The sequence below is a fragment of the Petaurus breviceps genome, unplaced genomic scaffold (assembly GCF_028583685.1).
Source record: "Petaurus breviceps papuanus isolate PSGF00001 unplaced genomic scaffold, PetGlider_PUasm1.0 90535, whole genome shotgun sequence".
Classification (NCBI taxonomy): Eukaryota; Metazoa; Chordata; class Mammalia; order Diprotodontia; family Petauridae; genus Petaurus; species Petaurus breviceps.
The window spans coordinates 3,788,847-3,815,481 of NW_027187270.1; the positions used below are offsets into that span (position 1 = coordinate 3,788,847).

General features: G+C 49.4%; 1 protein-coding gene across 1 annotated transcript in view; it reads left to right on the plus strand.

Annotated features, from left to right (window-relative positions):
• Positions 1-21: 21 nt before the first annotated feature.
• SLC16A2 (solute carrier family 16 member 2) overlaps positions 22-26,635 on the plus strand; it is a 108,882-nt gene continuing 82,268 nt past the window's right edge. The window contains exon 1 of the mRNA XM_069063105.1: positions 22-392. Coding sequence (XP_068919206.1) covers positions 104-392 — 289 coding nt within the window. The 5' untranslated portion in view covers positions 22-103. The remainder of the gene's footprint in view (positions 393-26,635) is intronic.

Genomic DNA, 26,635 nt, shown 5'->3' on the forward strand with positions numbered 1-26,635 from the left:
GGAGCCGCGCTGCGCCGAGAGCCGCGCCGAGCCCAGCCCAGCCCAGCCCAGCCGTGCCGCGCCGTGCAGCCACCGGCTCCCCGCGCCCGCGCCCGCGATCGCGATGGCCCTGAAGAGCCCCGAGTCTGGAGGGGAGAAGGGGCCCTGGGAGGCGGAGGACAAGGAGCCGGGGAGCAGCCCCGAGCCCGAGCTCACGGTGAGCACCCGCGGCCCCGGCTCCGGCCCCGGCCCGGGCTTCCAGCCCCCCGAGGGGGGCTACGGCTGGCTCGTGGTGTTCGCCGCCACCTGGTGCAACGGCTCCATCTTCGGCATCCAGAACTCCTTCGGGATCATCTACACACTGCTGCTGGAGGAAGAGAAAGGGGAGAAGACCCAGCAAGAGTTTAAGGCAGGTGAGTGGCCCCTACTCCCCGAGCCCTGAAGCCCCACTCCCTCCGCCACTTCAGCTGCACTCACCTGGCTGGCCTCTCCCTCCTCTCGGTTCGCCTCCGGGAGAGGGGCTGGCGTGTGCGTCTGTGCACCCGGGCAGGCTCCCGACCCACCTGCGCGCCCTGCAGCCCCGCCTGCGGTGCCTGAGCCTGACACAGGGGACCCCAGCGCCCCGCTCTCCCCAGACTCCCCACAGCGGGCCTGTGGCCCGGGCCATCGGGCTGGCAGGCAAGGTCCCCTGGGCAGGCAGAGTCCCGAGCAGCCGCCCCACTGGAAGCGATGAACTTTTTTTTCCTCACAGACATTTCCATCCTCACCTCCCGGGACTTGTTTAAAATACTCTTTGCGTGCCGTGTGTGCTGGGGCTGGGGGCGGGGAGAGGGCCACTTATTTCTTGTCCCAAGTCAAGAGGAGGAGGAGGAGGGAAGTAAGCACTGACCAGGTTCCTGAGCTCTCCAAAGAGCGGAATACGCTTCTGTGGTCCCAGAATGGCTCGGCACGGGCCGCTTGCACTAGAAATGCTTTAGAAATTTTGGCAGATCGGCGCGCAGACAGGCACATGGCAAGCGTGCGTGTGTACTAGTGTGTATGTGTGTGTATATACGCTTGTGTGGGGATGTATGTGCGTGTGTGTATGCGTACGCCTGGGTTTTTCTGCCCTGGTTATAACTTGCCTTGCTAAGGTCGCCCACTGCCCGCCACCGTCCAGTCCAAGCAAAGCATGCCCTACACCACCCCACCACCCCTGTTGCTGGTGGTGGGACCCTTGGCAGCTGCTTGCCCGCCATCGCATTCCTAGCCCCTCACTAGAGGCTGGGGGCTTTGGGCTGCAAAAGTATGTGTGGGAACCCAGGTCAGACCCAGGACCCGTCTGAGGGTCCCACCTTTGGCACCAGAGGGAAGCCCTTCTGGTCTTGATAGATGTGGGATGGGGGGCAGAGCAAAGATCTCCTTTCCCTTCCTTAATCACCAGACCCGCACACAAACCACAGAGCTAGGGTCACAGGAACACCCTTGCGTTCGTTCCTTTGGTGTTAAACCCACACGTGGACTTGGAGGGTTCAAGAAAACCAAAAGGGCCTAAGCCAAAAAAGTCTGTGTCCCAGTGCAGGGACTGGAAGCCCTGGGAAGTACCCTCTGGCCCAGGGCGCTTAGGGTGACCAACCCAACTGAACCCAACGCCACCACCCCTGGTCAAAGGAGAACTCTAGAGCTGCCCTTGGCCTGCTGTTTGCTGGTCTTGGCTAGGAGCCATAGGCTGCCCTCCCTCCTACGCCCAGGAAAGCTTTAAGGCTGGGGGCTGGGGTGGGGGTGGGGGACAGAGAAGAGATGGACCTCAGAGGCCTGGAGGCAGCCTTTCTCCCAGTGGGCAAAGGGTTGCTAGGTGGACAGCCGGGATCCCTCGGTGCCCTGCGAGGGGCGATCACAGGGGCATTTTGCCCACACTGCGAGCTCAGGTCATTATCCTCAGGCTAGAGAAATCAGGGTGGAAACCTCATCCTGGGTGACCTGTTTCAGTGTCCCTCCCCCAAGCACCACCAATTCTGGGGCCTGCTCCAGGGCCCCCAGTGTGCTAACTGGTATGTGGTAGGGGCCTCGAACTTGGAGCCTGCTTGGCTTGGCTCTGAGGCCAGAAGTCTGGCCAACTTCAAAGGTTTTCTATGAGCCAGCCTGGACCTGGAGAGGAAGGCACTCATGGTGTCTGGGGTTCGGTGGAAAGCTCGGAAGGTCGAGCTCTTTGTAGGCAGTCTTTTGTTGGTGTTTTCTACTCTCTGGGGACAGCTAGCTACTCCCTTAGCCAAGCTTTGTATCCTCCCCCTCCTTTCCCCCTCTCTCTCCCCACCTCCAGCCCCAGACCGTAGTGCTTTTGTAGTTTTCTTGGGGGGGGGGCGAAATAAATGCTTTTGGTTTTCTTCACTAAGCCTCAGTTTCCAGTTCTGTCAAATGGGGACAGAAATGACTTCATTGACAACTTTTCCGAGTTGGTATGAGAGAAGAAGACCTTTAAGGTACTGAAGAAGTATAAGCTATCTATATAGCCGGTGCTTAGGGAGCTGTCCTGGACCAGCCCTATTGCCAAGTTCTTGGTAGCTTGAAGGCAGCAGAGGGAACTAACCTTAGCACAGCTGCTGGCAGCAGATGGGCAGTAGAAGCCCCCTTCCTTGCTATCCTTATGAGGAACATAGTAAGGATGGGGGGGAAGGAGAAGAGAAAGGCTGCCCTGCAGGTCACAGGGGGCCTGTCACAGAGCAGCTTGAGGTCATGACAGTCACAATGAAATGGAGGTTCCTCAATAAGGGCTGGCTCTTCTTCAGAAAGGGCCGAATTGGCCCCTCTCAGCCATTCCTGACCAACTAGGGGTTCAGCGCCTGCATGGCCTCTCCCCAGCCCGCTAAACCAAACCAATGACAGCTTTCTAGCCCTCCACTTAGGCCACTCTGGAAATTCTAAATCGTCTCTATCTTGATTTCCACAGCCTTCACAGAGTCTCAGAATGTTAGTGAATCAAGGGACCTTTGAACAGAGAATGTTTGAGTTGGAAGGGGCTTAGAATTCAAAGTATTTGGAGCCTAAGAGATCTACACCATTGGACATGAAGTTGGAAGGGACTTTTGAGACCCTCTAGACCAAGGGTTCTTACCCTGTGGTGCCAGGGGTCCAGTGAAGAGATTGGAGGGTGGTCTGTGACCTTAGATGGGAGAACAATTACATCTTTGATTTTCACTCACCTTTAACTGAAATGGTATTTCCTTTGATGCTTTAAAAACATAATTCTGAAAAGGAATAGCCAGATTTCACTAGAGTGCCCAAAGGGGTCCATGAGACCACCAAAGTTATAGAGCTCCGTATCCTAATCCAGTCTCTTGAAGGGTAGAGAACTGAGCCCCAGAGAGGGATTGACTTGCCTGAGGTTAAAGACCTACTAAGTAATATATTCAAACCTAGGACTCCTTCATTGCAATGGCTTTGGGATTTCTCACCTCAATGGGAGGGAGAAGAGGGAGGGAGAGAGTGCAGAATTGAAAATAAAATAAAATAGAATTTTTAAAAACAACAACCAGCAAGGCTTCTGATTCCAGCCAAGTCAAGCAATCTTCCCACCACACTCCCCCTTCCTACCCATTTTCCTTACTCATTATACCCCCTCTTACTCATTTCCCTCCAGCCACCAATATTTCAGTACTGAGGGCTGCCAATGGCAGCGGGAATTTTGATGTCATCATCTTTGTCAGGGCCCTGCAATGATCAGACCACCCACTCTGTGTGCGGCCCTATAACAGGAGAGTAGATACAGACAAAAACCAAACCCAAGAAAACCGGCAGTCCAATGGTTAGGAGGCCAGCTTCTGTGTGTGGAAGATAGCTGGGGGAGAATGGGAAGAGGAAGGCTGGGTACCACCCCAGTGACAACATGAAACCCTTGGATACCATTGCACCATGGAGAACTCTTGCTGCCCCCCCCCCAGGTGTCACCTGGGAGAAAGAACACACTTCTCACCCCTCCTCATGCAGTCTCAGTGGGATAGAGGTGGAGGGTGGTTACGTGTTCATGGACCCAAGGCAAACAGCCAAGTGCTAGACTTGGGGGGAAATAGCAATGAAAACACCACACTGCTGCTCCTAAAGGTTTAAGGCCTTGCTGTCTGTGTGACCTTGGGAAAGTTACTTCCTTTCTGCACCTCAGTTTCCTCCACTAAAAAATAAAGGGATGGAACTGCTATCCCTTGTCTCTAAAATCTCTGACCTTTAGTCCAAGCTAAGCTGATCGGACCATGCTCAGAGAATCCAGATCTAGAAGGGACCTTAGGAATGAGGACGGGACTCCTGCAAGAGGAAAGTCGATCTACTAGTGCAGATCTGTACTTTCTCTGTAACATGTGGTCTTAGAAAGTTGCCGGAGGCACTGAGAAATTAAGGAATTTGCTAAGGGTCTTGAAGTCAGTGTGTGTTCAAAGCCAGCTCTCTGTACCAGATTGCTACAGAATGGTCCTTAGGGATCAGATTCTCCACCTACTAATTTTTTTTTTTTGCTTTTTGGAGGGCAATTGGGGTTAAGTGACTTGCCCAAAGTCACACGGCTAGTAAGTATGTCAAGTGTCTGAGGCTGGATTTGAACTCGGGTCCTCCTGACTCCAGGGCCACTGTTCTATTCACTGCACCACCTAGCCGCCCCACCACCCTGCTAATTTTACAGAAGAGGAAAATGAGGGAGGCCCAGAAAGCAAAGGTCACACAGACAGCAGGAAGCAGAGGTAGAAGCTAGCCCTTCACACCACACTGGGTTGCCTTTCTGGTGCCTTGACCACTAATATCCTATATAAGGCCAGAAATAGAGCTGGGTGCGTCTCTGTACATTGGGGCTGATCACAGCTGGGACTGCACGGTGCTGCTTGGAGGAAGCTCAAGTTAACCTGTTGAACAGGTAGGCCCAACGTGGGCTGCTGGTGGGCTGGAGGAGGCAGGTATACATCAAGGAAGTTAGTGACGCTGCCATAGTGTTTTATGAACAGCCTCAAGTAGCTCGAGCTGGAGAGAAAGGTAGAACAAGGCAGACCCCTGACCAGGCACAGTAAAAAAATGCCCGCCTAGTGGGAGACCTAGGCAGGCTGGCAGAGGGGTCCCAGGATAGGCTAACAACAACAGTAGCATGTTACAGTGCTTTAAGCTTTCCAAAGTTTGATCCTCATAACAATTCTGGGATATAGGTGTTATTGTTAATTCCTTTTTACAGATGAGGAAACTGAGGCTGAGAAATGTTCAATCAGAGTCACACATCTAGTAGGTATCTAAGTAGTGTCCATCTCAGGTCTTCCTGATTCCCAGTCCAGCCCCCATGATAATTATCAGCCACATTTCTGGTTCCTTCTAACCACTTGGTGAGATTGACACGGCTAGTGTTATGCCCATTTTACAGGTGAGGAGACTTAGACTTAGTGGGGGTAGAGTGACTTGTCTTGGGTCACACAACTAGGAAGTGACACAAACAGAGATCCAGGTCAAGTCTCTTCTGGTTCTAGGTTCAGTACTCTGGTCACTGGTGGAAAGGACTGGGGATCCCCTGAAACAGGCTGCCCAGCTACTTGAGCTCTGGTGAGGGGGCCAGACTATCTGCTCCCTAACCAGCTGCTAGGGCGCGTCCCAACCTCCTGGTCTGACAGTTTCCTCACAGCCAAGGCTGGCTATCTGTCCCAAGGGGCTGAAGACCTGGGAAAGAGGCCTGCCTGGGGAGGCCAGAGGCTGTGAGTTCTGACTTCTCCTGGCCCTCCCAGCTCTACCTTTCTGCGCTCTAAGGACATTGAGCTCTGCTAGGCTGCATGTAAGTGTAGGTTCTATGACATCACGTTCTTTCCCACTCACCTGGCACGAGTTGTGACTCACCCACATAGGCCAACGACAGAGATCTGCCAGGCTGCCTGGGGGCTGCGGGGGGGTGGGGGGGACAGGAGAGCAGAGGAAGGACCATAGAGACACTGGAAGTTGTTGTCCTTTGTATTCAGAGACAGTGCTGCTGCAGCTGCTGCCTCTGCTGCTGCTGCCACAGCCAAGGTTGCCCTTATGTGAGGGTGGGCCCTTTCCTAAAAGAGCAGTCTGGCATAGGCTTTGCAAATGGGCTGCCGAGTGGGGTGTGTCTGCATGACTCTTTCTCAGTTTGGGAGCTGGTTCCTAAAAACTCTAGCTAGACTTACAAATGCTTCAGTGATTCTAGGTCTTTTCTTTGCCTCCCAGAGGTAGGCACAGTAACATCCATTTGTTCATTGATCCTTATGATAACCCTTTAAAGTTGGTAGCCATGCCCATTCTACAGAGGAGGAAACTGAGGCCCACAGAAGGAAAATGACTTGTCCAATTACACAACTAGTAGGTATTGGAGTAGGGACTTGGACCTACAGCTCTTGTGACTCAAAGTCCAATACTTTAATTTGGCATTTTGAAATCCAGGCACCTTTAAGCACTCCGCAGGCTTTCTGGGCTGAGATTTGTCTTATACTCATAAGCTTCTGGCCTTCTGACATAGTGGAAAGACCCTGAGCTGGTGGTCAGTAGAGCTGGATTCTAGCCCCAGCTCTGCCCATGACTTTTTGCCTGATCTCAGACCAGTGACTTGTCCTTGAGCCTCAGTTTCCTTCTCTGTAAAATGAGGAGCTTGGATTGGATGACTCCTGGGGTCCTTTCCAACTCAGAACAGAACATTCTGTGGGCCTTCTAGGTCCCCCAAGGCATTTAGCAGCGATTTTTATTGTACATTGTATATAAGACTATGAAGAGGAAGCCCTCAAGACTTCTTTCTATCTGTGCCCACACCGGTTTCCTAGGAGAAAAGCTCTTCTTTCTCCTGCAGTGCCTTAAAAAAAACCCTGTATTCTCTTGGCTTCTACCAAACAACAAGTGGGTTTTTAGCCTGAAAAGGGATGAGGGTTTAGTGAATAAGCTCAATACATAAAAACAGGTTTTGTTAGAGAAAACACATACACACACACACACATGCTTATGTTAACAAGTGTCAGAATCAAGATCCAAACACAGGGTTCTTTACTCTTAAGTGCTGTGCTCTTTCCAGAGTGACTTGGATTCAATTACGATCAAGGTTTTTCCCAAGCCCTGACATCATCTGTTCTAAGGCCCCTTCCATCCTTCATTCTGAAAGCCCTCCCACTTCCAATATTGTCGGTTCTAAGGGCTCTTCAGCTTCTGACATCTGTTCCTCCCAGTTCTGACATCTTTTGTGCCCTAAGGCCCTTCCTAGTTGGGGCATTCCATATCTTTAGAGGCTAACACAAAAAGGTTTGAATGTGAAGCCTATTCGAGCCCCAAGAGGACTTGGTCAGTCTGTCACCACCCTTAAGGGAGAGCTGGTGAAATTCACATAGTGGATGATTTCCCCATTCTCTTCTCTACCCAAGTACCTCTTCCAGGCCTCCAGGATTAGATATGGGGGTCAGATCTGGGAGGACAGTGGCCTGGCAAAGCTGGGGACTCTCTCCAGCCCCTGGCCTCCCAAGATGCCTGCAGAGCCCTAAGGGTTTTAGGAGGAGATGTTTTCTTTCCTGCCCTGAAGATGGCGCTGTGGGTGCTAATGTACAATCCAGTGGGGAGTGTGGCCTGGGCTGAGCTCTGGGAAAAAGGCACGTGTTTCGGAACCCCTGCAGGTACCCATCCTTTTGGCTTCTGCTTCTGTTTCCTGGGGCCAGGGTAGGGCTTTGGAGGAAGGACATTCTCCTCCCCAGCTGTGTTCCTTCTCAGCTCCTGGTTATCACATTCCCTAGACAGACTTGCTCCACCTTCAGTGTGCTGGGAAGAGCTCTAAACTTGGAATGACACAGAGGATCTGGGTTTGAATCCCGGCTCTGCCATGCATTCACTGCATGTGTGACCTTTTCCCTCTCTAGACCTCAGCGTCTCTCTCTGTGAAATGAAGAGGTTGAACACTGTGATCCCTTTTCTCCTCATTACTCAGCTGGAGTTTGAGACCCTGTTAAGAGAACACCCCCACTGGATGCATCTCTTCAGACTCTTGCAGGTCCACACACACACACACACACACACCTTTGGGGTCTAGGGAGATGGGAGCCCCCACACCTCATCTTCTAGGACTCAGGGCTACTGTAGTTACCATGGTTTGGGAGGATTCTCTTGCTTTCTAGTCCCTGTATAATGTGGGACCAGGGCAAGGGCCTTGAGGTCACAGAATGTGAAGTTTGGATTCAGTCAAAGGGCCGAACTTGAGGACCTAGAGGGCCACATGTGGCCTCAAGGCCAAAGGTTCCCCACCCCTGGGCCAGGAACAGTGCCAGGACAAATGCCACAGATTAAATATCCCACCCACTTGTTCTTCCCTCCATCTCTTCCTTCTCCCCCCTCCCTCCCCACCTTGCCCATAACAGTCCAGACACAGGGCAGGGGTCACCTATTTCCCAGAGGTGTCAAATTAAACCAGTGATCCCAGGAACTAGAGGGGTCCTAAGGCTAAGCCAGAACTAGATGGTCTTTAGTCAGCAAACATTTATTAAGCACCTACTATGTGCCAGGCACTATGCTAAGCACTAAGACAGAAGACAGCCTTTGCTCTCAAGGACGTCACAGTGGGGATGGGGAACACAATATGCAACTATGTACAAACCAATTATATACAGCTTACATCAGAAATAAGAAATAGACAAGAAACACTAGCATCAAGGGAGAGTGGTCCCTTAAAGGCTTCCTACGGCAGGTGGGATTTTAGCTAGGACTTGAAGGAAGCCAGGAGGGTATTCTAGGCATGGGGGCCAGCCAGCCAGTGGCTGCCCCCAGTCAAGAGATGGCACATAGGAGAAAAGAGACCAGTGTCACTGGATGGAAGTGCAAGGTGTAAAGACTGGAAAAGCCAGCGAGGTTGTGAAGGGCTTTGCACACCCAACAGGGGACTGTGTTTGATCCTGTTGGTGCTAGAGAGCCAGGTTATTGAGTAGGGGAAGGTTACTTGGACAGCTGAGTAGACTTGTTGCAAGCAGCCCCACCAGCAGGAGTAATGATACCAAGCTTCCAGGGCCTTTTCTTCCCCTGCTTTGGCAAGGCAAAAGGAAAGTGGGATGGACCTAGGTGCCTGAGCAGGGCCTTGCTTATGACCAATTTGGCAGGAGCCATAGTGTAGTGGCAAGAGTGCCCAGCTTGGAGTCCAAAAAGACGTGGCTTGAAATTTCTGTTATGCTACTTAATATTAGCCCTTCCTCGTCTACAAAAAGGCATTGGACTCCATGCCCTCCAAGGTTCAGGTCAGTCACCACACAGCTCCCTGTCCCCTCCGGCACCTTCAGCTCCACACAGAAAATATATTTTTTTAAGATTCATTGCAACTTTTCATATATAATATTTCATAATCATATTTTACATATAAATCTATTTTAAATTCAATTTTATTTTATTTTTAGTTCCAGATTCTCCCCTTCCCCACCCACTGCAAAGGCAAGAAATATAAAACCCATTACAAATGTGAAGTTGTATAAAATAAATTTCTGCATTAGCCATGCTCTGGGTGGGGGTGGGGGTGGTGAAACCAACAAGCCAAAGAGAATAAAGATAAGTGAGTTCAGTAACAGGAAAGGTTTTCCCTGAGCTCCCTGAAGAGGTTAGCCAACTTATTCAGGGGTCTGGGTTAGCAGCACAGGGCTCTCTAGTAGATGGTGCTCCTTGATGCCCCCCCCAAGCAGAGGCACGTAGCCCAAAGCATTAGTGTGTGTTAGAGACAGGAGACCAGAGAGACCAGACTCCTGCCACTTACTAGTCATGTGCCCTCGGGTGCTCAGTTTCTTCCTCTATAAAATGGGCACAGTGATTCTTGCCTTCCCTTCCTATCATGACTGTGGCAAGGAAAGTGCTTTGTAACCCTTAAAACATGATAGAAATATTTTATCACGTTTGAACAAAAGCAAAGGAAAATAGTAGGCACAAGCATAGACAAAGTCCGGCAAAGCCAACCCTGTCATTGTGCGAATGAGAAAACTAAAGGGAGAAGTGACTCACCCAAGGTCACACAGTGGACTGATCCAGAAACATGTGCTGAGTGCCAATTGTGAATAAGGCCCCCAGAGCCTGACTGAGATAGAGAAGTCAAAATGAACACAGAAAGATTGTGCCAGGACAAGGCACATGTGTGCCAGATGTAGGGGAACAGCAGCGCCTCTTTTGGGAAGGAGGAGGGGGAGGTGACAGCACCTGAGTTCTAGTCCTCCTCCTGACAATCCTTCAGAGACCTTAAGCAACTAAGTTCCCTTCCCTGGGTCTCAGTTTCCTCATCTGTAAAAAGCAAGGGGTTGGGCTCGATGGCCTCTAAGGGCCCTTCCAGCTCAAAAATCTATGATCCAGTGACCCCATGGGCTAGGGAACAAAAACCATATCACCCTCTTTTTTACAAATGAGGAAACTGAGGCCCCGGGAAGGAATTGACTTACCCAACATCTAATGAGTGTCAGAGTCAAACCCCAAACCCAGGTCTCTTGACTCTAAGCCTGGTGCAGAAGCTCACAGAGTGGTACAGACAGTACATCAGAGGGATTCCTTTCTGGCCACACTCAGGGCAGGGGGTGGTCTGTGGCTTCCATCTGGAGGGAAATAGCTAATATTCAAACCCCATTTCCCCAGTGGAGTGAGAAGGAATAGGAATTCACATGACTAGAACAACAGTGGCCTTAGAGGCCTCAGTTTCCCCGCCTGTGGTGTTGGGGTTTGCTATTTTGAGTTCTTTGAGGGTGGGGATTTTTGCCTTTCTCTGTATTCCCAGCACTTAGGGTAATTCCTGTTACTTCGTGATAAGGGCTTAATCACATGTCGACTGCCTACCTTACTTCATATAGCAGCCCTGTGATAATTCAAATATATGTGGCCTTATTTCACAGAGGATGAAACAGAGAGGTAAGGACACTTGGCCAAGGTCACACAACTTCTAAGCCTTCCAGCTAAATCTCCACCTCCCAATCCAGTGCCTTGTTTGTCTCCTGGCCTCCCTCTCCCCTGAACCCTGCCCTCTCATGCTCAGAGGCTGCCTAGCCCCTGAGATTTGGACTAGATGCTAGAAGGTTTGGGGAGAGAGACTTTCCTGGCCTAGTGAGTAAAGTGAAGAAGACTGAAGACAGAACCCTTTCCACCAGAGAGCCAAGGGTCCTTTCTGCCCTCCTAGACCCTCAGGGGTGGGAATAGAAGGAAGGAGGCAATAAAGTAACCCCCTCCCAGGCCATGGCTGGGGAAGGCCTAGTTCTTCCCCTTACTGCTAATGGAGCCTTCCCTAGATCCCTCACAGGGGTGTTGGGAGGCCCAAGCAAGATAATAAAGGAATGAATGGCAAGTGTTTTGTAAACCATGGCTGGCCTCAGAAATGTAGGTGACTGCTCTTAGAATGTCACAGACACAAGGTCACCCCAAACGAGCTGGGAGTACGATGTTGGCCTCCCAGGCTCCTTCAAGTGGAGCGTCTATGCTGTGTTCCAAGGAGCCAAGAGAGGACCCCTCTCCCATCCTCACCACTTCCACTGCCCAGTCATTTAGGCAGAGAAGAAGACAAAGGAGATTGCTGTACACTGGATCACTCCCCCCCTCCCACCCCCAGAATTCTGCCCATTTCTTGTACTTTTACAGTCACTCCCCTCCAATTCAAGCTTCATGCTGGAACCAGAATAGTTTGTCTTACATAGAGATCTGGTCAGGACCTGGATTCAAATCCTACCTTTAATGCTGAACTAATCACTTTCCCCTCTGAGCCTGTTTCCTCTTCTATTAAATGAGCGGGTTGGACTATACCTCCAAGATCCTTTCCAGATCTGAAACTGTGATCACATGAATTTGGCCTCAAAGCTTTGAGGAAATTCTTTAGAACAGCTCCCCCAGATCCCTCCTGCTGTCACCCAGGGCGCCCCTGGCTCATTTCACCCCATGCTACTTAGCCAGTCTGTTCTTGTCTTGCTCTGGCTTATTGTCCCACCTCTTCCTCTACCAGATTCTTTGGGAACAAGAGCTGGGGCCCCAGGGCAGAAGAAGACTGACTGACTGCATTTGCTTTGTATCTTGGCTCCCAGGAAACCCAGCCAGAGGAGCTATTGAGGCTCAGTAAGCCCAAATTCCAAAGTGTCAGAAGTGGAAGGGACCTGGGAGCTTGGTGTGGTAGACCCGGAGAGGGCCCGAAAGAGCTGGAGTCCAACATCCTCTTCATAGATGAGGAAACTGAGACTCAGAAAAGGAAAGTGACTTGTCTAAGGTCACATGGCAAGTTAAAAAAAAGACTTCTGTACGGAATACAGTCATGGAAACAAAGCATGTTGAAATATTTACAGTGCTTGGCAAAGAACCAGCAAACCTCCACTCATGTCAACGATTGAGTTCTTTTGCTACAAATTGCCAAAGGCAGAGGGAGAGAGGGCGGGAGAGGATTTGAGGTGGAGCCTGGGGTGTCCGTTTCTCCCCAGGGGTCTCTCACTGAACTTTCAGCTCAGCAGCGGGTACTAGGGAAGGAGGAAAGGGATATTTAGAGTCCAAAGGCCCGGGGGCTGTTGGTTTTCAAGAACAGGGGGGGCCATCAAGCCCTTTGTAGTCTCCTTTGGAGCTCTGTGGGTTTCCTTGTGTTCTAAACAGGATATAGGGCCTGAGGAATATAGGGCCTAACACTGAGGCTCTAGGGCCCTTGAATGCCAGGGAGCCCCAGCAGCTGGGATACAGGGACATTGGTTCCCAGAGAAGAAGAGGAGGGGGGAGGGGGTTGGAGAATGCTTTCATCAAGTGTTTCTCAGTGGATGCCTAGGGAGGTCCCACCAGGCAGTTGGAGCTATAGGCAAACAAAAAAAGAGTCCTCCCTTTCTTTGCAAAGAACAAAGGACGAGTCGTTGGAGGCCTTCCCCTGCTGGGGCAAGACTTCAAACCCATCATCTTAATCCCCATCAACAGGGGGGTGGGTGGAGAGGGAGAAGGTACAGTGCCAAGTGGAAGATGGGACAGGACAATGTTGGCGGGAGGCAAGGATGTGGGCCTCTGTCCTCAGGAACTCTGCAGTATAGAGGGAGGGATGGGGACAAATGCACATTAAAAACAAATGAACAATAGAGCACCAGCCCTGGAGTCAGGAGGACCTGGGTTCTGATCCAGCCTCAGACACTTAACACAAAAACTAGCCGTGTGACCTTGGGCAAGTCACTTAACCCCAATTGCCCTCCAAAAAGCAAAAAAAAAAATCCAGCATGGAGACACCATTGATTGAAACCCATCAACACCAACCTAACCAGTTCCAGCTGTACTGAGGAGATTGCCAGAATGTTGAGAGACACTGGAAGTGGGATTTGTTCAGGGGAATCACCTAGAAGAGGTACATTTCTAGCTATGGCATGAAGGGAAAGACCTGTCTTACATCCACAGTCCAGAAAGGCACCAGCACCCCAAACTTTCACAGACCAGATTTAATCATCAGAACACTCAAAAATTTTCTCTTTGCTTTGTTTGCCCCTAACTGTGGTTTCTTTTGGAAAGCTCATAATATAGTTTGTATTTTGGTTTCCACAGATATGAGTAAAACATATGCACACCAGGTAAACAATATACAGATATAACAATGCACACCAGGTAAAGGACAGTCTTTATTTCAAGCTACAAACAGAATATTCATAAACATTTCTCCTCCCTTTCCACTGAGGTCCACCTTCCTCCTAGACCTAAATGGTCTTCCAGACTCAGAGTGCCACCCTAGGCTGGGAATCACACACCCCCAAAATGAAAGAAACCTGAGTTTGCAAGGGAGGTGACCCCCTTAGCATTCTGGTTCACCCCAGAGACCCATACAGGTCTCCATCCTTCCCTAGTATAAACCTAAGGGCTTATGTTCCCCCAGAAAGAAAATACCGTGGATTGATAGGGAGGCAACTCACTTTCCCACAGAACTGTACTTTTTACATATCTCACAGGAGTAGTGGTGGGCAAAGTTCAGGTTTTTTGTTCTTTCATGTCATGGCTCCTACAGTTGCATTCTTCCAGGAGACTTGGGGTTCAGAAACTCTCAACATACTTCCAAAAGGCTGAGGGCTCAAAAAGTCCCGCCCTTTTTGTCATATGATTTCTTTTAACTTCTGGGGACCAAGAGAGTCTGTCAGTATGTCTGCACAGCCTGGTCCAGGAACTCCCTGAATTTCTCTGGCCTCCTGGGTAAGAGCATATATAATTGTAGTCTATATCTGTGTTCCAGAGCTGCCTTTATCACTCTTACTCACCTCCCTCTCCCCTGCATCTTAGCTTCTGGCTGGCCTGTGCTCAGATTTCTTAGGATCTCTCCAGAAAGGGTGCCTCTGACCAACAGCAGCACAGACTTCAGATGTCCCCAATTCTCACAAGTAGATGGCACACTCACCATAGGAAGGTATACTCAGAGTCCCAAACAAAGGCTCACTTCAGCTAACTTAATCAGGGAATTCATCAAGCCCTTACAATACAAGGGTGTGGGGAGAGGGCAGGGGAAGGCACTGTTTATTCAAACCTGAAGAGAAACAGACTGAAAGATGAGCCCTCATAAACCCCAAGGACTATAGGGTACTGATACTCTCAAGGTGTTCTGGGAAATAAGTGAGGGGGAGGGAACAGATTTTGCATCATTTAAGTTCTGGATCCCATAAGGACAAGTCAGGTACTGTATTAGGTGCAGGAGATAAAGACAGACAAAAAATAGTCCTTGCCTTCAAGGAGCTTACATTATATGGGGGAGAAACAATGCAGAAATTAAAATTAAATAGAATATACAGAAAGTAATTTCCTTCCCACTGTAACATTGTCTCTGCTCTAAAGTCCCTCCCAGCTGAGCTAGCCTACCAGTCTCTGTGGGGCACAGTTATCCCAATTACTCAGTCCTCCAGAGTTCAACAGATAAGTGAGAGCTGCTTTGCCATTGGTCTCTTGTTCCTTCGAGGAGAGGGAGGGAGGTGGCAGGAGAAGCTAGAGTACTTCAGTGACATCTCCATGGGCCTGCAGGAGAATCGTAATGAAACACATTGAAAAGTTCCCCCCCCCAGGTGCCTAGCCACGTGTTTATTAGCCTGTGAGAAATAGGGAAGGGAAATTGTGCTTCCTGCCCGGAGATCTCATTATCCAGTTAGAGAACTAAACAAGACTGTCTAACCAAGTGCTAAGTCAATTAAGACCAAATGCCAAATCCCCAAAACGTGGGTGGTCTGGAAGAGAAGAAATGAATGGAGCTGAAAGACACCTAATGGAAGTCACCAAGGTCAACCCCTCCCTTTTTAGCTATGACAGCCCAAGCCCAGGGAAGGAAAGTTTATGGTATAGCAAAGAGTAGAGCAATTGTTATAAATATAGTAGCATTTCTATAGCACCTACTGTGTGCCAGGCACTGTACAATTCATATCTCATTTCATCTTCACAACGACCTTTCAAGATAGGTGCTGTTATTACCCCCAGTTTTATAGATGAACGAACAGAGGTTAAGTGACTTTTCTGGGGTTGAACAGCTAGTAAGGGCCTGAGGCCACATTTGAACTCAGGTCTTCCTTATTCAAGGCCCATCTACTTTGATACCTATCTGCCCTGGGTCTTCTGCTTCCCAGCCCCCAAAGTGTACTATATCTCCATGACTACAGTGTGGATTAGTCATGGAGAATTTCCTAAAGGAAGTTGACTTGAACTTGACCCTGAAGCATGTAGCCCCAGAAGAGGGCAGTGACTTGGCAAAGGTCACACTGTGAGTTAATAGAAGAGATCAGAGTAGATCAGAAAATGGGTCCCTTGACTTAGAACTTCACGGTATTTTCTGCCACACAAGGATGAAGAGGTGTTAAAGTCATCAGAGCAAGCTTCCTGGAGACTCAAAGGATTCTAGGATTTTAAAATAGAAGGGACTCTGAAATCACTGAGTCCAACCTGCCCATTTTAGAGATAAGGAATCTCAAACCTGGAGAGGTTAGCTAATAGTCAGGATGATGTAATAGAAAGTGGTTCCATGGACTTGGAGATGGGGAGAGAACTGGATTTGAATCCCATCTCTCCCACTTACTAGTTATGGGTCCCTGGACAACTCACTTCTCTCTGAAGTCTCCTCTCTTCAATGGGGATAAGGACACCTGACCCGCCTGCCTCATGGGATTGCTATGAAAACCCAGACAAAGGCAAGCCCTTATCATTCCCCAGAGTATTGTGGGCCACTTAGGGGCAGGCCTCAGACCCAAAGCTGGGGCGTCTGCCTCTCGATCCTATGTGCGTTGTGAGGGTGGGGTAATGTGGTCACAGATGACTTCTTGGGAGGTGATGGAATTTTGATCTCCATGACCTTAAATATCTTGGAATCCAACTTCCCACCACCCTCACCCCCTATCCTCAATCCAGTTTACAGATGAGGGATCTGAGGCCCAGAGAGGGGATTGACTCAAGGTCATGTTAGCAGGAGAGCCATGTCTAGAATCTAGAGCTCTTACTAGAGGATGTACTCAAGAAAGATCCAGAGGAAGTGATACCAGAATTGTGCCTCAAGGGCTTTGGCTAAACCTCAGGGAGAGGTGCTTGTTTGGACAATCCAGAAGCAGTCAGATTAGACACATGTCCTAGTGAGTCATCCTTCTCCATTGGGCCAGCACTGCCTGACCAAGTGAGGGCAGGGGAGGAGCTTGGCGAAGTGGGTGTGGGAAGGGGCATTTGGAGGAAGGGGCCCAGGGGCCTAGGGGTACTAATAGGCACTTAGCCAGGAAACTAGGACCGTGCCAATGGGGATTGAAATAGCACGCTGCCCAGCACCTGTTACTTCAAGTCAGCAGCCCAGATACCTTTTCAGGAGATGGAGCGTCGTGTGTGGCTAGAGTTCTGGATCCAGGCTCTGGGGATCTGGTTCAGAATCTGGGGCCTGGGCCTCTTACTGACTCTGCCTATGACCTTGAGTAAGCCCATTGCCCTCTGCCTGGTTTTTCTTTTCTATAAAATGAAGGGATTGAAATGGATGATCTCTGTGGCCCTTTTCAGCTTTAGCTCCTATGATTCTGTTCGAATAGGTTGGCATTCTGGCTTGGAGCCCAGAGGGCTTGAAGGGAGTGTTCTGAAAGAACTCGCAGAGAAAGAGGGCACTCAGAGCCTCCAGGGGCCCAAAGCGAGCAGCTGAGAGAATTCGTAGATCTGAAGACAGACCTATTCTCCATTGAAAGCTGGGCCCCCAGACTTGGAGAAAAGAGCCCCCTGGCTGTTGGAGTGGAGGGGGGGAAGGTGAATAAATATGGGCTCAAGAATGAGATTTCCCCTGTTCCCTAGGCCAAAACAAGGCCTGGCTCCAGGTCAACAGAAAACCATCATCCTCATTGATTTTTCTGTTGCTTTTAAGGTTTGGGAACCATTTTCTTCACCTTCATCTTGCCACTCAGGGGGACGAGGGTTACTAGCCATATTTGACCAATGAGGGAGGGAACAGGGCATCCCTTGGCCAAGGTCACTAGCTAGTGACAGAGAAAGGGCTGGGTCTTCCGCAGCCAGCCCAGGGTTCTGCAGCATTGCTGTGGAACAGTAAGATGCACACTTGATGGACTCCCAGGAATCTCTCGATTCTGGTGACTTTCACAGAAATAGAATTTGAGATCTGAGAAAGCCTTTGGCAGCTATGCAGTCCAACCCACACTATAGGAAGCATTATTAATCTCCATTTTACAGATGAGCAAGTTGCCAGAGTCCAACCCAAGGTGAGCCTTTCAAGATTCGCCTGGGGGACTCATATTAAGGGTTCTAGGAGGTTCTGGTCTCCAGGGGGGCTGGTGAAACCTGTGACCCTCAAACTAGACTCTGTGTACACTTGTAAAGGTGTGTGTATTTGTGTGTCTGTGTAGACTTTTGACTATCCACGACCCAACTCCAGGCTGGGTGAGCCTGAGTGCCCTTGCATTCCAAGAAAAGCAGAGTGACTACTTTGGCCCTAAGCGTGTCAACCTACTACAATGTACACTATGTCTCAGTCCCCAAGAGATCAGCCTGCCAAGCTACCTCTCCTGCCCAGTGGCTTCTATCTCTCCCACAACCCTCACCCCTTCCCTCCCAGGTAGAAACTGAGCCTATTGGCAGCCACCTAAAAGGACAGGGGGAAATCCCCGCCCCACTCGCCGCAGGCAGGAAACCAATCAGTGTCATTGAACCAGAGCAACCAAAGGTCTGGGTTGTTGGAGTGGAAGTGTCAAAGAGGTCCTTCCTAGTAGCTGGGTGGCCTTGGTTAAGACACCTAGGCTCTCTGAGTCTCAGTTTGATGAGATCATCCCTAAGCTCCCTCCTAGCCCTGAAATTCTCTTTTCTAAGGCCCCTTCCAGCTCAGTAACTTCATGGTTCTCTGTTCTAGGGTCCTTTCCAGTTCTGGAATTCCCTGTTGTGTGTTTTAAGGGTCTCTTCCAGCTGTATCATTTTCTGTGACAAGGTTACTCCTAGTTCTGACTTTCTGGGATCTTTGTCTCTCCTTGGATGTCCTCTGATTCTATGATGAGACCACAAAGGAAGGAGGGAGAGAGGGAAGGAGGGGCCTTTCTGGTAGATGAGCTGGCACATCAGTTGTCTGTCCAGTCAGTGATCTGGGGTCTTTCAGGTCGACTTCGGTGGCTGTTACCCTGCCTAGTTCAGCAAGGCCCCAGCCGTCCATGTGGAGAACAACAGGGAAGTTGTGTTTTCTACAAGTCATGGTGTTTTTCCCCTAATCTAGATTCTGCCTATGGAAAGACAAGCAGGCCGAGAGGTATCTTCAGGTCGGTGGGTCTGATAGTCAGGGCCCATCTGGGTGGGAGCTGGGGTGCTGAGCAGCAAGGGACCTCAGAGCATATCTAAGCCAACCCCTTCATTCTATAACTAGATAAACTGAGGCCCAGCGAGGTTGAAAGACTTGCCCAATGTCACACAGCTTAAAAGCAGCAGAGCTATCATTGGGACCTGGGAGCTCTGACTACAATGTTCCTCTCTCTGCATCTCAAAGCCAAGAACACCAGGGTTGCTCCATTCCCTGCATCTCCAGGGAATCTTGGGCATCACAAGCCACCTCCCCCCAGTTTCCTTGGTGACATTATCAGACATGGCAAGCTCCCACGGAACCGGTCTGACTAGGTGAGTGGGAAACACAGAAAGAGAGAGGAATCCAAGGCTGACCTCAGGTCCTGCAGCCACCCCTACTTCCACCAACAAGCTACCACCACCTCTTCCTCCTCCTCCTCCCCCTCTGCTTTGGGCTCTTCCAGCTACATCTCTCTCCCAACCAGCATAGGAGGTCAGGAACGGGAATGTTGTTGTCACCATTGGTTCAGGCCAAGATTGCATTTCAGTTCAAGAAGATCTCGGTTCCTCCAGACACCCAGATTGGCAACCCGGGAGTCAGACATCCTGGACTCTTCCTTGTCCTTCACCCTCACACCCCATCAAGTGCTAAGTCTTGTAAATCCTACTTCCTCAACATCTGTCCCCTTTGCTCTACTCACATGGCAACCACTCTAATCCAGACCCTGGTCTCCTCTCACCTGGCCAAGGCCTCCTAATTGGCTTTTGAGCTTCCTGATTGGCCTTTAGGCCTCAAATGCTTCCACACTCTAATCCATCCATCTTCCTGCCAAAGCGATTTTCCTCAAGTTTTGGCCGACTCCGTCCCTCCCTACTCACCAAACTGCAGTGATTTCCCGATACTTCTAGGATCAAATTGAAGATCTTCTGCTTGGTATTTAAAGGCCTTTACTGCCTCCCTCCAGTCTGCCTTTCTAGGCTGATGATACATTATTCCTACCAGACAAATGGGCCTGCTTGATTTCCCCTCCATCTTCCATCCTCATGCCTCTCCATAGGTTGTCTCCTAGACCTAGAACACTCTTCACTTCTGTCTCTTGGACTCACTCCCTTCAAGGCTCATCCCAGGTGCATTCATTTTGTATGTATCCTGTGCCTAGAAAGCCAGCCTAGGTTCAAGTACCGCCTCTGGCATATATTGACTGCTGGCCCTGGGCAAAAGACAACCCCTCAGCATTCTGGGCCTCGAACACTGTCAGTTGTCAAGAAGGTGCCAACCTGAAAGGGTTCAGGGAGTTTCCTCATCCAGAATTCACTATCCTGATGAAATCCCAAGGAACCTCTATCCCCATATCCTGTATTTACCTATTTGTAAAAATGTCCTCTCCCAGGGCAGCTAGGTGGCGCAGTGAGTAAAGCGCTGGCCCCAGAGTCAGGAGGACCCGAGTTTGGTTCCAGCCTCAGACACTTAACAGCCACACCAAAAAAACTAGCCATATAACCTTGGGCAAGTTATTTAACCCCAGTTGCCCTCCAAAAGGCAAAAAAAAAAAGTCTCCCTAAGTAAAAGGTAAGCTCCTTGAGGGCAGGGACTGTTTCACATAGTAGGAAGCACATAGTAAGAGCTTAATGAATGCTGTCAATCCTGTCTCTTATCCTTCCTAGCCATGTGACCACAGGCAAGTCACTTAACTATGGACCCTCAGATAACAGCCCCAGTAATGGCCACGGCACCTTCCTGGCAGAGTACTTTGCAAACTTTGAAAGTGCTGGCCAAATGTTGGTTATTGCATCGGTAGGATTCTTTACAGATCAAGAGGAAACAGATTCCGAGAGGTGAGGTGGCTTTCCCAGGATCCCAGAGCTCTACACCAGAATAAGGAACAGCACTCACCCCCCTGTCTAGCGCCTTCAGGTTTCCAGGGCTGGGAGCCTCCCTTTCTCCTCCCTACCATTTGTCTTGTGTTGCGTGGGAACCTGCTGGCAATCACTGTCATTATCCTTATCGCAGAAGATGACATTTCCCTAGCTCTTCAAGGCTTACTAAGCTCTTCAGACTGATTATCTCCTCTGATTCTTGCAAGAATCATTATTTCCATTTAATAGGTAAAGAAGCTGAGACTTGGAGATTACATCACCAAGAGCTTTAGCTAACAAGTAGAGGCAAGGAACACCGGCTTGGGGGTCAGAAGACCTGGGTTCAGATCCTGCCTCCAATTCATACTACCTGTGTGACCTTGGGCCAGTCCCCTGTCCCTGGGCCTCATCTTCCTCATCTATCAAACAAGGGGTTAGACTCGATAGCCTCTGAGGTCCCTTCCAGCCTAGTCATTGCCCAGCTTTCTGGATGTGTATGGCCAAACATATATGTGCACATAGTCATGGGACTCTATTCTGAGATGTGTGTAACACACATGTACATACAGAAGCAGGGGCTAGTGCGTCTAGGTGTATACCATCTCTCTCCCCCACCCCATACGTACCTACATATAAACCCAGAAACACCAGACTAGCCAGATCTTTAAGGAGACCGTGAAAACTGAAGGACCTTAAGATTCTGAAACTGAGACACTTTGAAATCATCTGATTAAAACTCCTCATTTTATAGTTAAGGAAACTGAGGTCTGGAGAGGTGGAGAGACTTGTCCCAAAGGGCACACAGTGAGGAAGCAGACAAGCCAGGTTTGCAAGCCAAGTTTCCCCGCCTCCAGATTCCCCATCCTTCCCACTGCTGTCCTTTCCCCACCTTCCCCCTTCCCTCCCACTGTTTGAAGATGAATGTTGGCGTTGCCATTATTGGAGCTGCAGCTGGTGGCATCCACATGTCTGGGAAGCCTGGATCCCAGCTCAGCTGCCCCAAAGAGCGAGCTGACAGATAAAATGGATAAAGCCACAGCTATACCACGTGCGAGGCATTTCTAGATCCATTTACAAGGCAACAGGGGCATTTCGAGATGATTTTTTAGAAATCTAGTTAATCCAACCATGGAAATAGGCTCTGGCCCATGTGTAACACAGTTAGGAGAAATTGGAGGCCAGAATCATCAAAGTCGGGCATGGAAAACATGGAATCTCTGGTTTTTAGGCCAGGCTCTGGAAAGTACTTTCCCCTCCCTGGGCCACTGTTTACCCATATAAAGGGAAAGGTTAGAATAGACAATGTCTAAGGGCCCTCCCAGCTCTGATATCCTGGGTTTTAAGGGCCCTCTCAATTCTGATATCCTGGGTTCTATTCTCTGTTTTAAGGACCCATTCCAGATCTAACTTTCTCGATGGTCTCTTGTAGCTCTAACATACTATGTTCTATGACCCCTTCTAGCTTACTCCCATTTTGTGCATTTTATTTCCCATTGAATCACCAATGTGCCAGGTTCTCCATGAACTTTCAGACTGGGAGAAGCTTGGGCTTTGGTTGCTGGAAGCAGGAGCTCTTGGTATCTGGGCTCAGGATGACCGTGAGCTCAGAGGGCCAATGCTTAGGTGGAGGAAAGCTTGCAAATCATTACATATACTCCTTGATGCATGACCAAAATGGAGTGAGTGCCAGTCTGGTTAGAGGCAAAGAGTCCCCACTTCAACAGGGTCAGTCACCCTCCCCAAGGTTGGTTGGGTCATTCCTAAGAGGTCAAGCTATTTCCAAGAGGATAGCCTGGTCAGTTGCCTTGGGGTCACTCTGGGGATAACTCCCTCACTTCTAGAAAGTCTCAGTCCCACTTCCTCCCACACAGCTCAGTCTTGGGATTCAATCTTGGTTGCTCTAAGTTTGAATCTGGATTCTCTCCTTCCTGGTGTCTTCTTTGGGTGCCCCAAAGAGTGGATACCCAAGGGTTTGAGAACGGCTATAAGAACACAGCTGAGGGAGACCTTCGAACAGGGAATGGCCAAGTTGGGAGGATCCTTAGAACAGAAAGTCAGGCCTGGGAGGGACCTTAGAACACCAAGTGTCAGAAGGAAGAGAGACCTTGGAGATCTAGTCCAACTCAGTCAGTTGGCAATAGAGGAAATGGAGACTTGCCTACAGAACCGTGCATACTCTTCCTCTACTTGGCCCTGGATGCCAAGGGAATAGCAACAGTCACAATGCCCACAATGCCTCTTGAGCCCTCGCCAGCTCTTAATCCGGCTATTTCTTAAAGTCTTAGGTAAACAATGAGTGTTAGGAGCAAAGGGGGAAGCTGCACTCTGAGTAAGCTGAGGGATGCCAAGCGTTGGAACTAATGGAGGGACTCAGCCCAAGGTGGAGAATTGGGTGCCAGGGAGGCCAGGCCCAACTCCCAACTCAGGTTAGGGAGTGCTCTTGATGTCCTTGGAAAGGCAGTGTGGGACAGCCAGCATTTGTCTGGCTTTGGAGTTGGGAGACCCAATGGTGGATCCTGGCCCTCCTACCTTTTAGCTGGGTCCCCATGAGCAAGTCACTTACTTCTCCAAACCCATAGGTTTCTTCACCAGTCAAATGGACACAAGTATTGAGTATACTAACTAGTAGTCAAGGTTATTGTGGGCAAAGTGTGTTAGAGTGCTTTAGAGATGGCAGAAGGAGTCATTATCATCTTTCCAGCAGGACCCACATCTGCAGGCTTCTCCCAGAGGGCCTGGGCTGGCAGAGCCTTGGTTACAGAGCTTCATTTCCAGGGCAAGTTGTAAACATCCCCAATCTGGTGCTGAGGGTGAAGAAAAGAAGGGCCAAAATAGACCACCCCCCTCTTCCCCACTTTAGGTTTCCAACAGAAAGAGGAGAGAAGAGAGGAAGTGTGGAAGGAAGGAAAGAAACAAGCATTTATTGAGCACCTACTATGTGCCAGTCTGTGTACTTTACAAATATTTTCTCATTTGATCCTCACAACAACCCTGGGAGGGAGGTAGCTATTGTGATTCCCATTTTACAGTTGTGGAAACTGAGGCAGACAGCAGTGAAATGATTTGCCCAGGGTCACACAGCTAGTAAATGTCTGAAGTTGGATTTGAACTCAGGTCTTCCTGACTCCAGGCCCATTCTGCCATTTATTTACTGGGTACACTTGATCAAGTCCCTTAACCTCTATGGGCATGTTCTGTAAAATGAAGGGAACCCCATTTTAGCATTTGCCCCTCCTTGTGCTGCCTTCAGTCCCTGTACTACATCCCTTCCCAGCTGTTGGGAGTGGGGCGCCAGCTCCCCTGAAAACTCTGCTAAGGACTGGGGTGCTTCTCTCTCATAATGCCTTCTTCCCTCCCCTCTTCCTGTAGTCATAACTCAAAGCTTACTAGAAGGCTCTTCAGAACTGTCCATCATGGACCCCAAAGTACCTTGCACTGGAAAGGTTCCAGCAAACTGAACTGAATCATCTGTCTGACACAGATACATGATCCTTCTCCGCTTCCTCTTCCTCCCCCTCTTCCTCTTCCTCCCCCTCCTCTTCCCCCTCTTCCTCCTCTCCTTCCTCCTCCCTCTCTTCTTCCTCTTCCTCTCCCCCCTTCCCCCCTCTTCCCCCTCTCCTTCCTCCCTTCTTCCTCTTCCTCCCCCTTGTCTTCTTCATCCTCCTCTCCCTCTTCCTCCTCCCTCTCCTCTTCCTCTTCCTCCTCTTCTTCCTCCCTCTCCTCCTACCCTTCTTGTTTGTCCCTCTCCTCTTCCTCCCCACCTTCTGGTCACTGGCCACAGTCTAATAGGGACAGGTCTTGAACCTTAGAACCCTTACTGCCTCTTTGATTTTTCACTTACAATCCCAAATGGAGGTAGGGATAGGGGCTGGACCTGCAATGTCCTTGGCATAGAGGACTCTTGGGTGAGGAAATAACCTCTGTCAATGCAATTTCCAGGCTTAGAATTGCTCACTAGAGCAATGAGAAGTTAAATGACTTGCTCAGGATCACACAGTCAGCATGTGTCAGGTCTTCCTGGATTCAAAGCCAGCTCTTTGTTCACCCTCCCATGATCCAAACATATCTTTAGAAATGAGAAAATTGGATGGATGTTCCCATAGTCCCTTTGATCTTTGACTTTCTCAGTTCAATCCCAAGCAATCTATGAATATTTATTAGATGCCCAGCCCTGGGCAAGCAACTTATCCTCTAAGTGCCCCACATGATCCTGTGAGAGTATAGGTAGCAGAGAAGGTGGCAACTTGCATTGGTAGAGGGACTTCCATCTCCCAGGAGTTACCCATGACAAAGAAATCAAGATTCCCATTCCAGTCGTTGTCCCTTCTGGAAGAGTAATGTTCTACCCACTGTGCCACCTAGCTGCGAGAGAGCCCTGGTAGGTGGGAGAGGACAGCTTTGTGGAGAGGTGGCATCTGAGCTGAGTCTGGAAGAAACACAAGGATTCTGCGAGGCTGAGATAAAGAGGGAGGACATCGCAAATCTGGGGTTGCCTAGCATTTCACAATAAAGGCAACTAGATGGCGCTGCAGCAGATAGCACACTGGACTTGGAGTCAGGAAGACCTGAGTTCAAATTTGACCTCAGATGTTTACCAGCTGTGTGACCTTGGGCAAGTCACTTAAGCCTGTTTGGCTCAGTTTATTCATCTGTAAAATGAGCTGGAGAAGGAAATGGCAAACTGCTCCAGTGTCTTTGCCAAGAAAACCCCAAGTGGGGTCACAGAGAGTTGGGCTCAACTGAAAACAACTCAACAACAACAAAAGCATTACAAAGAGTGGGGATATGGCATGTTGAGTTCGGCAAAGAGCCAGTAGTCCAGTTTTCCTAGAAAGGAGAGGAATCGTGAGAGAAAGGGCTGGAAACTGCTTATGGATGGCTTTAAACAGAAGGCGGAGGACTTTGGGTTTCATTCTAGAGGCAATATGAGGCCACTAAAAGTTGGAGAAGTAAGATGGCAAGATCTGTACATTAGGAGGATGAGTGTGGCAGCTATATGCATACACATATATTAATACATATATACACATCTATCCATATACCTGTGTGTGTATATATATATAAATCCATAACTATACATCTATTTCTAACAGATATAGATATATGCATGTATGTATATACGTATGTATGTATGTATATATGTCTGTCTGTATGTCTGTATGAATGGAAGCAGGGAGATCAATCAGGAGACCACTCTAATACCCCTTTGGAGAAGTGATGAGACTGTGTTGGGAGCACGTGTGTGGGGTGTGTGGGAGAAGGGAGCATATACTAGGCTTGTGGAGCTAGAGTAGGCAAGACCTCAGAACAGGAGATAAGGGTGGAGGAAAGAGAAGAGTCAAGGCTGACTCCAGGGTTTTGAACCTGCAGTGGAAGGAGGGAAGTTTGCAGAAGGAGCAGCTTTGCGGGTGAGGGGCTCCACTATGGACATGTTAGGCTTGAGGTGCTCAGGGTCAAAGGAGATCACATTTGTACAGTACTTAGCACAGTGCCTGGCACATAGTAGACACTTATTTGTTCCCTTTCCCCTTCACTGTTGGACATTTAGGTGGAGCTGTCCAGCAAAGAGTTGGCCAAGCCAGACCAGAGTTGGGCTAGATAAAGAGATATGAGATTCTCTAGATTGACTCTAGATAGAGAGATTTGAGGTGTCTTCTGTTCTAGAGACCCTTCCTCTTTTCACATTCTATATTTCTACCACATATCTCTGTCCAAATAAAGAAGATATAGCGTACCCTGGCCCTCAGGGCTTGGTCTTGCAAGTGGTAAGATTTGCTTTAAGGCAGAATACCCAGAAATAAGAGAACCACTTGCATGTCCTTACTTCTGAGAGCTGGAAGAACCATTAGCATGTGAAATGTTAGAACTAGAAAGTAACTTAGAATTCATCTAGTTCAACACCCTCATTTTACAGATGATAAAATTTTAAACTTGACAATTTCAGGCAGATACTTCTTAATGGGTTATTCTTTTGCTCAAGAACCTAAAATGGCTCCCTATTGCCTAGCAAATCACATCTGAGCATTTCTGTATGGCCTTCAAGGCCCTAGGCAATATGGTCTCACCCATCTATCAAACCTGATCTCCCCCTTCCTTCCCAGTTTGCACCATTTACTCCAGTCAT